Genomic DNA, 17,865 nt, shown 5'->3' on the forward strand with positions numbered 1-17,865 from the left:
GGCCCCCATGGCTAGGCCAAAAATGAATAACAAAACCCAGTCATTATGCTCAGATGGGTAATAAACTAATAAGAGGTGGAGTTTCATAATGACTGCAATGTACTTCCAAATGGCTCAAAGAAAAATAAGACATATATACAAAGATAAAGCAGTTATGATAAAACACTAATCACTGTTTAAACAAGAGGAGTGTGGATGCGTGTAACTCTATAATCTCTTAACTTTTCTGCTCGGTTCACAATGTAAGAATTGGAAGAGTTTGCTTTAAACCACAGAAAATTCCCCAAATTCTATAACTGAGGGGAAAACCCAAGACCACATTCCCCACACAGAGCATTTCCTGCTGTTAGGTGAGGCAGAACAGTCAGGCCTGTTTTCAGGACCCACTAAAGCTGCTTCACACAGAGGGACTCAGGGCTGAACTTTTTATCTGCTGAACACTCAGCCAGGCTGGGTGCCTCCAGGCTTGGTGTTGGTGTTCAAACGAGAGCCCTTAGCACCTGATAGGAAAGGCCAGCTGCCAATCCCGGCTTGCTCTGCACCCATAGGCCTACCTCTGTCCGTGGAGTCACCTCCAGAGCCTGGGAGAAAGAGGGACAGGAAGGAGGACTGCTTCCTCCCCAAAGGGCCCACATTTCCGGCAGGCCAGCTTTCCCACCACATGTATCTCTGGTCCAGCAGTCAAGGAAGATAGGACACCTTGGAAATGCTACAGACCAAAAGGAGTCTGCCACCAGATGTCATCCTGCATGGTACTCCAATCACCTAGGTGTTCACAGGAAGTCTTGGAGTCACCACAGTGCACAGGTGTGCACTGAAAACTTTAGGTTTACAGATGCGACACATTTCAATCCCTCTTGTTAACAAGTGCCTATGAAGGTTTGGGTTCCATTTTTGACAATGAGGACACAAGGACAGAATATCTGGAATCACAACTGCCACACAAATCCAGAACACGTGATAGCTCCAGGCACACCTGGTTGTCTTCTACCCCCTGTGCTGTTCACGCAAAGCCAGCTCTCTGCAGAGAGAGGCCTGGGTCAATCACCCTCCTTCCTAGGCCCAAACACCAGGCCTGGGCAGCCTAACTGAACAGGCAGTTTGACTACCAACCCAGAGCTCTTCCAGGACATCATGGGTTCCTGAAAAGAAACTCCTGAAAGCAGCTCGACTCTCAGCTCCTGCTCTAAGAGTGGGGCATCCTCATGATTTGACAAGGCTGGGAGCCCTGTTTCTGGAGGAGCATGGATTACTTGCTCTATGCCATTCAGTGTAAATGTTAAATTTACAAACACCATGAGCCAAAATAAACAAAACAAACATGTGAAAAATGCTGAAGTGGACTTACATTTAAAGAAACGCAAATTACAAACCGAATTAAGGTACCAGAGTCTAGCTGTTGCCTATTTCTTCCCCATCTCTCTGTCAAGAGCTACTCCACCCCTCCATATGCTCAAGTCAGAAATCTTTGGTCATTTTCCCTTCTCCCCCCATCCAATCCCTCAGTGCATCCTGTTCACTCTCCCCTCAAAACACACCCAGAATCCAGCCCTTCCCCCACCCTGACTGATGCCACCACCTTCTCTTGCTGGGATACCATCAGAGCCTCCCACCCTCCCACCCCACCCCCAGTCTCCACCCTAGTCCTCCTACAATCTATCTCCACAGCAGCCAGAGCGACTGGATCAGAACACAGATCACTCAACCCTCACTCAGAGACAGGCCCGGTGTGATGGGGTCCTCCAGGGCTCCTACCTTTCTGCCTTCTGCACCTCCAGCTACATGGGCTCCTGCTCTTCTTCAACAGTAACAAGCACATTCTGTCCATCTCAAGACCCTGCCTGGACTACTTTCTCTCAGATACTCCCCAGCTTACTCCTCTGCTTCTACCGTTTCCATTCAGGTGACACTGAGTGACACACCTTCTTTCCTTTCCTTCCTTCCCCAGCTGCTTCAGTCCAAGCCTAGCTCTAACCCAGCCTGGACATACATGCCTGTCACCTGTTTAAGTCCTCTCCATGGCATTTCAACCACTTGACATGCCCATGTGTCCATTTGTTTCTGTCTCACCCACTAATCAGGGAAGATCTCTGACAGAAGCTTTGGTGCTACTCACTAGTGGATTCCCAGTATCTCAACAGGGCCTGGCATATAGACGAAACTCAAACATTTGTTGAATGAATGAGTGAATTCAAAGGGAATCATCATGTTCATCTATGACAACTTTTGTTTTGCTAATACCCAGTATGGTTCATGTACTCACCAATGCCAACTACAAATGGGTACAACAGTTTAGACACACAGAGGGTAGGTGTCCATATCCTTTCAAAGAGCGATTCTATACCCTTTAGGCATTCACCCTGATGAAAAAGCCTATGTCCAAAGATGTGCTCTACAACATTATTCACAACAGCAAAATCTACTGGTCCATCACGATCCACTGTGATGGCAGAGCCACCTAAAGTACCTTTGTGCTGTCTTACAAAATCATCACATATAGCAATGCATATAAGGTTAAAAAAAATGCATGGCACAAAACAAGTATATCCACTTACAGAGAGACAGTAAATGTATGAAAAATAAAGCCCAAGATTATAAAATCACACTCATATGATGGGAAGGAGAGAGGATCATGACTGTCATAGTGTTAGATCATCTCTGTCATTTAAAAGAGAAGGAGATGGGCTCCTGAGCGGCTTAGTTGGTTAAGCGTCCGACTCTTGATTTCAGCTCAGGTCATGGGATGGACACTGCCCTGACAGCATGGAGCCTGCTTGGGATTCTCTCTCCCTCTCTCTCTCCCCTTCCCAGCTTGCACATGCACTCTCTCACAAAATAATCAAACATTTAAAAAAAAAAGAAAGAAAAGAAGATAGCTTTCCACAAGCGTACTAAGATCATCCAACGGAAAGAGACAGTTTTTCCAACAAATGGCAGTGAGAAAACTGACAACCACACGCAAAAGAATGAAATGGGACCCTTACCTTACACCATCAAAAAACCTTAACTCAAAATGTATCAAAAACCTAATAGAAGACCTACAATTTTCCTTTTAAAAAAAGAGAGAAAAAGGCCTAATTTTTCTTAGAAGAAAACAGGGGAGAATTTTCACTCTACTGGATTCAGAAATGACTTCTTGGATAGGACACCAAAAACAAAGGCAATAAAAGTAAAATTAGATAGGGTTCACCAAAATTAAAAACTTTTGTGTATTAAAACATTATCAAGAGAGTGAAAATACAATCCACAGAATAGAAGAAAATATCTGCTAATACATATATCTGGTAAGGGTCTAGTATCCAAAATATATAAAGAACTCCTACAACTCAGCAACAAAAAACAAACCATCCAATGTAAAAATGGGCAAAGGACTTGAATAGATGTTTCTTCAAAGAAGATATACTGGGGCACCTGGGTGGGTCAGTTAGTTAATCGTCCAACCTTGGCTCAGGACATGAACTCCCGAGTCTGGGAATTCAAGTCCCACATGGAGCTCTGTGCTGACAGCTCAAAGCCTGGACCCTGCTTCAGATTCTGTCTCCCTCACTCTCTGCCCCTCCCACATTTGTTCTCTGTCTCTCTCTCAATAAAATAAAAACATTAAAAAATTTTTAATAAAATATTAAAAAGCAACAAGGAACTATATACTTTAAAAAAGTATGTTTCATTGCATATAAATACCACCAGAGTAAAAGTGACTTAAAAATTAAATCATCATAGCAGCATTATTTCCAATGGCGAAGACATGGAAACAATCTACGTGTCCAATAGAAAAACAAGCTGCTGGAACCTGGAAGCTTCTAAACACTCCCAACACGCTACTTACTTTGCTGTTAGTTGCAGAATTCCCTTAATCCCATAAAACAAAACATAAATTTCATTTCTACTCAGCCAACTGCATGTGGGTTTTTTTCCTACCATGAAAAGAACAGGACTCTCAGAGCAGGCAAAAAGGTTAGAAACATACATACATACATACACTGGAATCTTTTTCAGCCAGAAAAAAATGAGGGAATCCTACCACCTGCAGCAACATATGAACCCTGAAGGCATTATGCTAAGTAAATTAAGTGAGCCAGAGAAAAGACAAATACTGCATGATCTCACTTATATGTGGAATCTAAAAAAAATAAACAAAAGGAGGCAGGGGAGAAAAACCAAACTCAAAGGAAAAGGGAGTAGACGATAGGGGGCGGGGCAGGAGAAGATGGAATTGGAAAAAGGTCAAAAGGTATAAACACCCAGTTATGAGAGAAAGGAGGACTAGGGACGGAAGGTACATGATGCCTGTAGCTAATGCTGCTGTATATCACATGGGAAAGTAGAGAGAGTTAATCCTAAGAGTTCTCATCACAAGAGAAAAAAAAGTTTTTCCTTTTCTTTTTAAAAAATGTTATCTGTAGAGATGATGGATGTTAACTGAATCTATTCTGGCAATCATTTCACAATATACATAAATCAAACCATCATGTTGTATACCTTAAAGTTACATAGTGATGTATGTCAATTATTTCTCAATTAAATGGAAAAAAGTTAAATCACCTTTGAATAGCCAAAAAACATGTAAGTAGGGAGAGACATTCTGGAAAGATACAGTAACGTTAAAAATGCTTGCATGCTTAGGGATGCCTGGGTGGCTCACTCGGTTAAGCCTCTGACTTTGGCTCAGGTCATGATCTCACGGCTCATGAGTTCAAGCCCCATGTCAGGCTCTGGGCTGACAGCTCAGAGCCTGGGGCCTGCTTCAGATTCTGTGTCTCCTTCTCTCTCTGCCGCTCCCTCATGTGTGCTCTCAGTCGCTCACTCTCCCTCTCTCTCTCAAAAATAAATAAAAAATTTCTTTAAAAAGCTTGCATGCTTCTGGAAAGTGGGATGGGATTAGTAGATGGGGCAGAAAATGGAAGATATTTTTATGTAAACCCTTTGGTAGTATCTGAATTTTTACATGATCATGTTTTATTTAAATTATTTTGGGGCACCTGGATGGCTCAATCAGTTAAATGTCCAACATTGGAACTGATGGTATGGAACCTGCTTGGGATTCATTTATTCTCATTCTCTTTCTCTGCCCCTCCCCTACTCGTGCACTCTCCCTCTAAAAATAAATAAATAAACTTTAAAAGAATTTTTAAACTATCTCATTAAAAATAAAAATTAACTGGGGCGCCTGGAAGCTCAATCAGTTGAGCATCTAACTCTTGATTTCAACTCAGGTCATGATCTCTCAGTTAGTGAGAGAGTAACCTAACTAACTTGGTTAGTGAGTTCAAGTCCCACATCAGGCTCCGTGCTGGTGATGCAGAGCCTGCTTGGGATTCTCTATCTCCTTCTCTCTGCCCTCACCCCTAGAATAAATAAACATTTTTTAATTAAAAAAATAAAATTTAATAATACATAGTCCTAAACATCCAAAAGCCTGGAAGGGCTAAGTTCCCCAAAGTGTGAACTGTGGTTTCCTATGCATTGTGGGATCGTGGGTCATCACTGTTTTCACCTTCATATTTTGCAATGCTTTCTGATTTTTTTTTAAAAAACATTTGCCTTTATAAGAAGCGAATTACTTCCATCTTAGGGAAATTGATGTCATATATACATACAGACAGAGAGACTGGAGCTGCTGGAACCTGGAAGCTTCTAAACACTCCCAACACGCTACTTACTTTGCTGTTAGTTGCAGAATTCCCTTAATCCCATAAAACAAAACATAAATTTCATTTCTACTCAGCCAACTGCATGTGTTTTTTTTTTTTTCCTACCATGAAAAGAACAGGACTCTCAGAGCAGGCAAAAAGGTTAGAAACATTTTCTTAAACATTTTCCTAAATGTGTTAAAACAGAACACACAAAGATGAAACAACTCACCCAAGACCCACAGCTGAGCTGAAGTCTTCTTAAACCATGTCCAACACCCACCTCCCTGCTGCCCCTCTGCGAGAGCCATGCCCGCTCCCTGCACCCCAGAGTAGAGCTTACAGTGAATGAGGTGGCCCAGATTTTGGAGGAATGGTTTCTTCTACACTGTTAGAGAAGAAGGAGAAGAAAGGGGAGAAAAGTAGACAGGAAGAACTGAAATAAAGGAAAGATATGGGTATAAATTCTTCAAGAGCACTATGAGGGATGAGTGGCATAATATGAATTCTCACCTATGTAACTACAGACAACTATTCACGTCAGTGCACTCAATTCATCTCATATTCTAAACAGGAAGAGCCCTCACAGAATGGAGGTACCTCAAGTACACAGCAAGCCCCAGTGGGCAGGTTAAAGCTCAACTCCATCTCTTGCTATCACTGTCTAAATTCTGTACTAACAGCACCTTTTATTAGCAACATGGTCTTGTTTAACGGGATTGGACATCAACAGACTATGTTCTGGAATCCACTCTGCTACCAACTGGTCTATTTGTAAAATGGCTCTAACAATGGCCCTTGCCACCACCGTGAGGTGTTTGAGGTGTCATAAACAAATGGGTTCAGAAAAACCGTGAGGTGCTGGGACGCTTAAGTGTGTCAATCAGTTGAGTGTCTGACCTTTGATATTGGCTCAGGTCATGACGTCCTAGTTGTGGGATCCCCACATTGGGCTCCATGCTGATTGCAGAGCCTGTTTGAGATTTCCTCTCCTCTCTCTGCCCCCCTCCCCTGCTCACGCGCATGCCCACACGCACACCCACATCCGCACCCACACATTCTTCCTCTCAAAATAAATTAATAAACTTAAAAGAAAAAGAAAGATAAACTGTGAGGTGCTATTCAACATACAGCATTACAAACAAGCTCTTAAGAGTTTTGATACAGGGGGGTACCTGGCTAGCTCAGTCAGTAGAGTGTGTGATTTTTTTTTTTTGAGAGAGAGAGAGCACAGCGAGGGAGAGGCAGAGAGGGGATAAAAAGAGGACCCAAAGCAGGCTCCAGGCTGACAGGCTGACAGCAGGGAGCCCAATGGAGGGCTCAAACCCACAAATTGTGAGATTATGACCTGAGCCAAAGTCAGACCCTCAACCGACTGAGCCACCCAGGCGCCCCTAGAGCATGTGACTCTGGATCTTGGATTCATGAGTTCAAGACACATGTTGGGCACATAGCCGACTTAGAAAATAAAAAATTACAAAATTACAAAAGTTTTGGGGCACCTGGATGGCTCAGTCGGTTGAGTGTCCAACTCTTGATCTCAGCTCAGGTCATGATCTCACATATTCATGAGTTAGAGCCACTCTCAGGCACAGAGCCTGCTTGGGATTTCCCCATTACTACCCTTCCCCTGCTCAAGCACACATGATCTTTCTTGTTCTCTCTCTCAGAAAAATAAACAAACATTTAAAAAATAGTTTAAAGCAGAGGGATGCCCAGATATTTCTCAACACACAAGAAACTTACAAGACGGGAAAGGGGAACTAAAGCCTGCTGGCACACTGACCGACAGGAGCTAGTAGGAATGCTTCATGTGTGGGGAAGGCTACACTGCCCCTAGACCCGTTTATTTCCTGGAAATCCAGAAAATGCTATTGGTAAAACAAAATCACCCAATCACCTCAACTGTGCCACTGACCCCAGGGGCTCATCTCAGCCTAACTACCAGCCTGTCTTCTTGTAAGCTCTAGAGATGCTCAACTTAACCCATGGATATGAAGAGATTATATTCCAGCAAAATCACCCACAGAAATTTTCATTTGCCACTTAAAAAAGGAGCCCTGAAGGGAACCTTACAGCTCATCTGCCCATGGCTCCTAGGCTTATCATCAGAAGCCTGAAGGGGCTTTTAAAAAACAAAGATCTTGAGCCTTGCTCAAACTTTCTAAATCTCCAGGGATGAGAACAAAGAACCCATAGTTTTAAAGCTCCCCAACAATTCTGATGATTGGCCAGACTGGGGTACTCTGATTTTTCATGAGATGACAGGAATTAGGTGGGCAGGGGTAGGACTAGGATCTAGCCCATAACTCCTAGTCAGCACTCTCCCTTCTCATGACCGGCTGCCTCTCTTGAAATCCTGTAACATCTGGTCAGAGGCCAGACCATTTCCCTTTCACAAAGTGAAATGCACCCTGCCTGTAAACCCAGCAGTCCCAGGGGCATTTTACTCAACCAAAAGAATCTAACAGTATCTAACTTAAACACAGCTCTTAACCAATACGGGCACAGATCTTGCACTGCACTGAGCCACTCTGATCCAATGTTCTGTCACTGTCCAGGCCCTAGAACTTATAAGCCAATCAACCCAGTTCTCTTTACAAATGGTCATCTTTCAGACGCTGACTCACATATAGCAGTAATCCCAATTATACAAATGGCGAATGCTAAAAAATACTACTGACATTGGTCTTTTATAATTTTAGAAGTCACAGATTTCTTCCAAATGTAGATTCTCTTGGGAGACCTCTGAAATGAGTGGGATTTGCTAAAAGTATTCAAGGTCATCACAAGGTGACTCAGCCTGACAAATGCTTGGAGTCACAGAGAAGCCATCTCGAGTGGGGTCACATGATCAGTCTTACAAGTACCAGCCTAAATGAGAAGGTATGTTTACAGAGGAAACCACCAATGTCATGGGAAATAGAATACAGTAAATTTCCAAAGTGTGATTTACATACTACACAATTACCCTTCACCAAAAGAATTTTGTCATATATTACCAGAAAACAGAAAGCTTTTTTTTTTTTTTTGGTCTGAGACAGATTATAATGAAGCCCAAGGCATAGGAATAGGTCAAAAAAAGGTAGACACATGGGCAAGCAGGTACCTCTTCAGGTAACAGCCACAAATGGATCTGTATGGTCAGTTGACTAAGTTACAGTTTTACAGGACTGTTGGAAATCAGGTGAAATCTTTACACTGGATTCTACTGGAAGAAGAGGGTCAAAACCAAAATTCAAAACAGGAATTTAGGAGGGAGCCTATAATGTAGCATGTAATGCCAATGCCAACAAATATTTCTAGATAAACTATGCTAGAGCTGGAAGAAATCTCAGTTGGGTTCCAATCCAACCTGCTGTTTTACAGAGATTTATAACATAGTCACACAGAGGACCAAATGGCAAGTGACATGTTGAAGTTCACATAGCTACTGGGGAACATAGCTGGGACTTACCTTCAAGACCCACAGGCCCTGGTCACAGATTCAGTTGAGCTGGATTACTGATACAGAGCGGCTCATGAGAAACCCCAAGAGCATCATTCTAAATACTATAAAGTCTCTATTCTCACCCCATTTTACTCGCTGGTTCTACTAATATTTCAAAATTTTTATTTGCTAAATTATGGCTGAGAAAACATTTTTAAGCTTATACCTTAATACTCAATTCCAAATTTACTGTCTACTCTGAGTTAGGTATCATTCTGGGCCACCAGAGCACAGGCAAGTAAGACAGTTCTATTGTACATCACACATGGTTCAACAACATCAAAGCCTGCCCCTACTGAAAGGCCCTTTTGAGCAGTAACACAAAAGGAATTTTGATTATTTCAGTCTGGTTCCTGATGAGAACTTATCCACATCCCAAAAGTCCAATTGTTTCAGCTTATCCTCAGAGAAGGGCATGAACTCCGAGGATTTCAACAGCAGGTAATTAATTTCTACTCAGAGCTGTTGGGAAGATCAGGAGTAGATGTGGACACAGAAGGGAAGCCCAACATGATGCCAAAGGTATAATTTCTGTGTCTGGCCAAAAGCCCACTGGAGATATGAACTCCAAAAAAGCACATTGCACTTTTTCAAACATTTCAACTTTGGGGCAATTTAAAATATATCAGACAGTTGTGTTAAATGAGAATTCAAGGTGACTGCACCTTAGTCCTACCTCCCAGGGACCAGCAAGTTTGGGTGGAATCTCCAATCCCAGCTTCTCCAGCTCTTGCTCCCTGTACTTCTCATACTGCCGGTAACCTGCATACCCACTGCCTGTTACCAACAGAATGGGCAGGGGGCGCAGCCAGAACAAGGTTCGAGCAGTGGCAGTGTGGACTCTTCTGGCATCTGTTAACAAAAAAAAAAAACAGGAAATTGTGAGACTGGGAGAAGGGACAGGGATGAGTCATGCAAATAGCACCCAAAGGAGGCCCACAAAAAGTCATGCATTTTTAGAAGCTTTCAGTAGGGGTGTCTGGGTGGCTCAGTCAGTTAAGCATCCAACTCTGTATCAGGTCATGATCTCCTGGTTCGTGGGTTTGAGCCCCACATCAGGCTCTGTGATGATGGCTCAGAGTGTGGAACCAGCTTCAGATTCTGTGTCTTGACTTGGGCTCAGGTCATAATTTCATGGTTTGTGAGATGGAGCCCCATATCAGGCTCTGCACTGACAGCACAAAGCCTGCTCAGGTTCCTTCATTTGTTCCTTCCTTCCTTTCTCTCTCTCTGTTTCTCTTTCTCTCTTCCTCCTCTGCTCACACATTGTCTCTCAATATAAATAAACTTTAAAAAAAGGATATCTAAAGAATAAAGACAAGGCACATTTCTCAACAGGTTCAAATGTCTGCTTGCAAAATAGAAATAGTTCATAATTAAGAGTTTTGATGAGGGTGTGGGGAACTGACACACTCACAAGCACTTCCTACTTATATACATATAAACTGGAACACTCTTCTTTGAAGAGTAATTTGGCCTAAATACCAACTTGTAAAATACGTAAGTCTTTTGATCCAGCAAGTCTACCTCTACAAATTTATAATGAAGCTGCACAAAGATATATTACCATAGAAATATATAGCAGAGGGACCCTTGGGTGGCTCAGTTGGTTGGACATTTGATTTCAGCTCAGGTCATGATCTCAACGTTTGTGGGTTCAAGCTCCACATCAGGCCCACTGCTTTCAGCAAAAAGCCCACTTCAAATTCTCTGTCCCCACCCTTTGCCCCTCCCCTGCTCATATTCTCTCTTAAAAATAAGTAAATATTAAGAAAAAAAGGTGAAATATATAACAGAAAAAGCCTAGAGACAACTTAAACATCTAATAGCAAATGGTACAGCCGCTCAGTGGAATACTATGCAGTCAGCAAAAACGATGAGGTCATAATCACTAGTGCTTCAGTAATAACTATTTTAAGCACTCCACAGATATAAGGTCATTTAATTCTAATTATTTCCCTATGAAATAGTTGTTTATACCAGTGTACTGATAAGCAACTGAAGCACACAGAAGCCAGCACTCTCTCTAATTGCTACTTACTTGTGTAAAAGGTTCTGACAGGCAGCTTCCTTGAAGACTGTAGGAAATGGCTCAGGGCAGTGTTTTCATTGTGGAGGAGGCTATAAGCAAGCAAAAGTGAACTGTTAAAACATTTACCTTAAAATTTAAAAATAGTGGATCAACTGGCAAAACTTGAATACAATCTATAGATTCACTAACAGTCTTATATCAATGTTAATTTCCTGGTTTTGACCACTACTGTGGTTGTGTGAGAAAAATGTCCTCGTAGGAAAAGTCTGAAACAGTTCATTGATTTTGTACCCTGAAACAGTTCAAAGCAAAGGGATATCAAATCTGTAATTTTTTCAAGTGTTTCGGGGGAAAAAAGAGAAAAAATATATATGCGCACACACATACACATAAAGATAAGACAGGGAGGGAGAGGGAAGGAGAATAGTAAAGCAAATACAGTTGACATTTGGGGAATCTGGGTAAAAAGTATTTGGGAATTCTGTTTATTATTTTTATAACTTCAGAAACTATTTCACAATAAAGTTATCTTATTAGGCAGAAGATTATAACAGGCAGTAAAGCCAGCACTCTTACACAGAGCCATATGTTTCTGTACCACAAAATAAGAAATCTACACAGGCCTGTTAACATCTAACCCCTACCTCATTAAAGAATCTAACACATTTAGGGGCACCTGGGTGCCTCAGTTGGTTAAGCAGCCGACTTCGGCTCAGGTCATGATCTCACAGTTTGTAAATTCAAGCTGTTCTGACAGCTCAGAGCCTGGAACCTGCTTCAGATTCTGGGTCTCCTTCTCTCTCTCTCTGCCCCTCCCAATCATGCTCTTTCTCTCAAAAATAAATAAATGTTAAAAAAAAAATTAAAAGAATCTAATACATTTAAAATTTTTTAAATCTGTCCTGGGAAAAAAATGATACAAACAAACCATGTGTAACTATTCTAATCTACTTCAAGTCTAGAAGGCTCAATTAATTTAGAATGTTTGGATTATCTTTTGTGGCTACTTTGCTAATCTGTCAAACTATGCTGACAGATTAAACAGATTTCAGGCCTCCTGACAAAAAAACTAGCAAGGATAGCTTTCCACTCTAAGAAAACATTATTTCTAATTTAGTTTGTTTCTGTTTCACCTTCACCCAGGGAAACTGGACTTATTCCCAGTGGCAATAAATGACTGCCAGCAAGAAAAGCATTTGTGAACTTTCAGTTAACAACTAGATCTCCCCTAATCAAAGAGCATACATCTCATTTTCAATTCAGATAGCACTTCAGTTTCCCCTAATTTTGACCTGTAATCTAAAGTAAAGTAATTAGGTTCTTGTCAGTAAGCGCTTCTTTTTCTGATGGGGCCCTTTATGAGAGATGCAATAATTTATTACAAATGTCCACACTGCCACTCTTATGGAAAACAGAACTACATTTATGACCTTCATACAATAATATAGACTTTCATGGATATTTAGTAGTTAATGTCTTATACAGATATCCTGCAAACATGATCGGATTTAGGCCCCTTAATTTTTTTTGGGGGGGGGGGCTTGAAATTGACTTTAAACACCATCACAACATGGTGCTAATATGGCTAATGTGATGAAACTGATTCTCCCATAGGCAAGTCAGGTCTGTATGGAGAAAAAGTATGGAACCATGATAATCATCACCACTAAGGCCAGAGAGATGTACAGCTATTAACACAAAGAAGGTTATGTTTCAGTATATGAATGTTCTTTCAGCAATGAACAACGCTCATCTCTAAGACTGGAAACACCCACTACAAAAGCTAAAAGCCTCAAATCCTGCTTTCCAAACAGAACTAGAACAAGAAGGGTAAAAACTGACTAAAGGTACATTGTTGTATTCTGTACACTGCTGTATTGTGTGTTCCAGAGTGAATGCTGAATCCCCCAACTAAAAGAATGTTTGCAGACTGTTGAATAAGGCTTTTCTTCCCTTGGCTGGGGAAGGTACAAATGGGAGATAATGGTCTATCCACTGTAACCAGACACACAGCACTCAGGTGGTTTGTCTCGCATGTGGACCTTCGCCCTCAGCACCCCTGCCTGAGAACACAGAGCTCGGCTCTCTCATATACCGCTGTAGCCCTAGCTCCTGGGAAAAAATGCCTGGCAAATGCCCCATTACACCAGTTAGTCTTTTGTAACTGGATCCTTCCTATCCTCAGATAAATGCTATACGTTCTCCAATCTTACATAAATACTGTCCACCACGGACCCTTCTCTAAGTTTCCACCTCACTTTTCTTTCCTTCAAAACAAGCTCTTAAAAAGAGCCATGTTCACTGTCAACTGTAGAAATCCTAGAAAAGAACACAGGCACTAACTTCTTTGACACTGGCTGTAGTAACTTTGTTCTAGATAGGACCCCTGAGGCAAAGGAAACAAAAGCAAAAACAAACTATTGGAACTACATCAAAATAAAAAGCTGCACAGCAAAGGAAACAAAGTAAAAGGCAACCTAAAGAATGGGAGAAGATGATATATCCAATAAAGTGTTAGTATCCAAAATATATTAAAGAACTCATAAAACTCAACACCCAAAAAACCAATAATCCGAATAAAAAATGGGCAGAAGACATTTCTCCAAAGAAGATATACAGATGGCTAACAGTCACGTTGGAAGGCACTCCTCATCACTTATCAGGGAAATGCAAATTGAAACTACAGTGTAATATCACCTCATACCTATCAGAATGGCTAAAATCAAAAACACAAGAAACAACAGGTGTTGGCAAGGTTGTGAAGAAAATAGAACTATCTTGTACTGCTAGTGGGAATGCAAACTGGTACAGCAACTGAGGAAAACAGTATGGAAGTTCCTCAAAAATCCAGTAATCACCCTACTGGGTATTTACCCAAAGAATACAAAAACACTAATTCAAAGGGATACATGCACCCCTATATTTATAGTATTATTTAAAATAGCCAAGATATGGAAGCAGACCAAATGTCCATCGACTGATGAATGGTTAAAAAAGATACGGTATATATATACAACAGAACATTATTTGGCCATCAAAGGGAATGAAATCTTCCCATGTACAATGACATGGATGGAGGGGTGCCTGGGTGGCTCAGTCGGTTAGACCTCCAACTTCGGCTCAGGTCAGATCTCACCTTCGTGGGTTCGAGCCCCGCGTCAGGCTCTGTGCTGACAGCTAGCTCAGAGCCTGTAGTCTGCTTCCAGTTCTATGTCTCCTCCTCTCTCTGCCCCTCCCCCTCTCATGCTCTGTCAAAAATAAATAAAACATTAAAAAAAAATTTAAAAAAAAAAACAATGACATGGATGGAGTGAGAGAGTATAATGCTAAGCGAAATAAGTCAGAGAAAGACAAGTAACCAATGATTTCACTCATATGTGGAATTTAAGACACAAAACAAATGAGGAAAGGGGGAAAAAAAGAGAGAGTGAAACCAAGAAACAGACTCTTAAGTATAGAGAACTGGTAAGTTACCAGAAAAAGGTGGGTAGGGGACAGATTAAACAGGTGATGGGAATTACGGAGTGCACTTGTCATGGAGCACCTGGGTGGCTGAGCTGGTTGACTTCAGCACAAGTCATGATCTCAAGGTCTATGATTTCGAGCCCCATGTCAAGTTCTGCACTAGGAGAGCCTCTGGTTGGGATCCTTGGGATCTTCTCTCCTGCTCTTCCTCTGCTCCTCCCCTACCCACCTGCACACACTCTCTTAAAAATTAATATGTAAACTTAAAAAAAAAGAGGGGGGCACCTGGATGGCTCAATCGGTTAAACGTCTGACTCTTGGTTTCGGCTTAGGTCATGATCTCAGTTTGTGGGTTTGAGTTCTATGTCAGGCTCTGTGCTGAGAATGCAGATTCATTGTTTTTTTGAGATTCTCTCTCTCCCCTTCTCTGTCTGCCCCCTCCCCCTCTCAAAAAATAAACATTTGGGGGGGTGAAAAAAATAAAAATAAACATTTTTAAACATTTAAAAAAAAAGAGTGCACTTGTCATGTGACAAGCACCATGTGTTGTATGTTAGTGCTGAATCACTATCTACCTGAAATAATATATCACTGTACATTAACTAACTGGATTTAAAATAAAAACTAAACAATAATAATAAAAGAGCTATATTCACTGTCACTACTTCCTCACCTCTAACCCTCTCTTAATCCCACTCAACCAAGCTTTTGTTCCAACCATGTCACCTCTTGTCAAGGTCACCAACAACCTCCAGATTGCCAACACCAATGCATGTTTCTTGGGTCTCGTGTTATCTGACCTCTCACAGAAGTATTTGCCACAACTGATCCCTTTCTCGCCTTTTTACTGAGGTTTAATTGACATATAACATTGTTAGTTTCAGGTGTACAACACGAATCAATATGTATATATACTGAGAAAAGACCACCACAGTAAGGCTGGTTAACGTCTGTCACCATACAGTTACAAAATTTTTTTTCTTGTGATGAGAACTTTTTAAAGATTTTTTTTTCAAATGTTAATTTACTTTTGAGAGAGAGAGCTAGAGGGGCAGAGAGAGAGGGAGACAGAATTCCAAACAGGCTCCATGCTGTCAGCACAAAGCCCCATGTGGGGCTCAAACTCACAAACCATGAAATCACAACCTGAGCCGAAATCCAGAGTCAGACACTTAATCAATTGAGTCACCCAGGTGCTCCAAGACATAAACTTTCACTGTGGTAAATCAGAGATGCTGGGGTGTACCTGTTACCATGGCAGCATTACTATAATTAGTACACCATTTCAGCAGAAGGCACCCTTTACACAGCTACACAAGTCAAAACCCTGAGACTCGTTCATATATAAGTCTTTTCTCTCTCATTATCCATATTCAATCCACTGGCAAGACAGGGAGACTCTACCTTTAAAATATATTTATCTGTCTAGGAGCACCTGGCTGGCTCAGCTGGAAGAGTATGTGACTTGTTCTCAGGGTCAGGAGTTCGAGCCCCATGTTGGGTATAGAGATTACTAAAAAAAAAAAAAAAAAAGTAAAAAATTACACACACACACACACACACACACACACACACACCCCTTTATCTATTTCTCATTGCCACCACCACTCACACCCTAGCCCAAGACACCTGATTCTCTTACCAGGTAACTGAGAAAACCTGTTCATTTTCCACTCTTGGCCCTCTATATCCTATTCACCACAACACAGCCAGAGTGACCTTTTCAAACAGAAAATAAGACCAGACCCCATGTACTTGGTCCTTCCTGGATTCTCAGATATCCTACTGCTTTGTGTCTCCTCCTTACTCATTCCTGCTGCCACTCCTAGTACCCATCATACCTTTGCCTCTTTCCACATCCCTGTGTTTGCTGTTCGTTCTGCTGGGCAAACCCTTCTATGTGACTCATTACCTCATCATTCAGTTCTCTGTGCAATGTCCTCTCCTCAGTTTGTCTTTCCTGATCATCATGTTCCCAAGAGTTGCCCCTCTCAAGATCCTACCCTTTAATCACCTTCCTTTATTTTTTTCATGGCACTTCTCACGATCTGAAATGAACAGATTGTGTGTGTATATATATATGTACACACACCCACAAACGCGCAAACTCACCTGTTTACTTTGCCTGCCTTCCCACTGAACTCCAATCTCAATGGAGATTAAACCCCAGAAGGGTGAATGGATAAATTCAATCAGCTGTCTTCTAGGTGGTGACTCAAGTGGACATCCTGCAAGCAGGTGATTAAAGCCCATGAGTGAGCACACAGTCTGAGTGACTTACTGCCACTCATTAGCAATGTGACTTTAAGAAATTCAATTAATTCTAAGCCTCAATTTCCCCACCTGTAAAAACAGGATCCCACTGAGACTACATGAGACAATCATGAAAAACCAACACCTAGCTACATAATACTTTTTAAATGTTTATTTATTTATGTTTGAGAGAGAGAGAGAGAGAGGGAGCCCGAGCATGAGCAGGGGAGGGGCAGAGAGAGGGGGAGAGAATCCCAAGCAGGATCCCCGCTGACAGCGGAAGCACAATCTCACAAACCGAGAGATCATGCATGACCTGAGCGGATCAAGAGTCAGACTCTTAACCCACTGAGACACTGAGGTGCACCCATATTACTATTTTTTACAGTAAAAGAGTATATGTTCTGCTGGCACACACGGGGATGGCTATACCAACTGTCTGTGACGAGGGCCCCTGGCTGGCTCAGTCAGTGGAGCAAGCAACTCTTGGTCTTGGGGTTATAAATTCAAGCCCCACGTCGCAAGTGGGCAGGGCCGGGGGATTACTTTAAAAAAAAAAGAAAAACTGGCTATGACCAGCGTCCACGCTGATTGGCCTACACCCATATGGTCATGGTTAAAAAATGCCATGGGGCACCTGGGTGGCTCAGTCAGTTAGCGTCCTACCTCAGCTCAGATCATGATCTCACAGTTCAAGCACCACATCAGACTGCTCTGGAAGAGCCTGCTTCAGATCCTTGGTCTCCCTCTCTGTGTCCATCCCTCGTGTGCTCTCTTTCTCTCTCAAAATTAAAAAAAATAAATATTAAAAAAATAGAATTAAAGTCATGTAAACTTAAAAAAAATACTTTTAACATCATCCCTGGTGGTGACATTTTAACTGTAGTCCTTCTATATCTCTTGTTTTCTGAAGCTATGAAGCTCTCCTAAAAATGAACTGGCAGATCTCCTGAAGGCCTTATTCCACATTCTATCTTTGGTTAATTAGCACGAAT

The 17,865-nt window shown here is 41.7% G+C and overlaps 1 protein-coding gene across 3 annotated transcripts in view; it reads right to left on the reverse strand.

Moving 5' to 3' along the window:
* PISD (phosphatidylserine decarboxylase) overlaps positions 1-17,865 on the reverse strand; it is a 34,209-nt gene that overhangs the window by 14,379 nt on the left and 1,965 nt on the right. For 2 of the 3 annotated variants that reach the window (XM_029922667.1, XM_029922665.1), the window contains exons 2-3: positions 11,162-11,241; positions 9,797-9,972 (exon numbers count right to left, since the gene is read on the reverse strand). In XM_029922667.1, coding sequence (XP_029778527.1) covers positions 9,797-9,972; positions 11,162-11,241 — 256 coding nt within the window. Of the gene's footprint in view, positions 1-9,796; positions 9,973-11,161; positions 11,242-17,865 lie in introns of those variants that run through there. The other variant, XM_029922668.1, reaches the window with a different exon arrangement.

The sequence above is a fragment of the Suricata suricatta genome, chromosome 14 (assembly GCF_006229205.1).
Source record: "Suricata suricatta isolate VVHF042 chromosome 14, meerkat_22Aug2017_6uvM2_HiC, whole genome shotgun sequence".
Lineage (NCBI taxonomy): Eukaryota > Metazoa > Chordata > Mammalia > Carnivora > Herpestidae > Suricata > Suricata suricatta.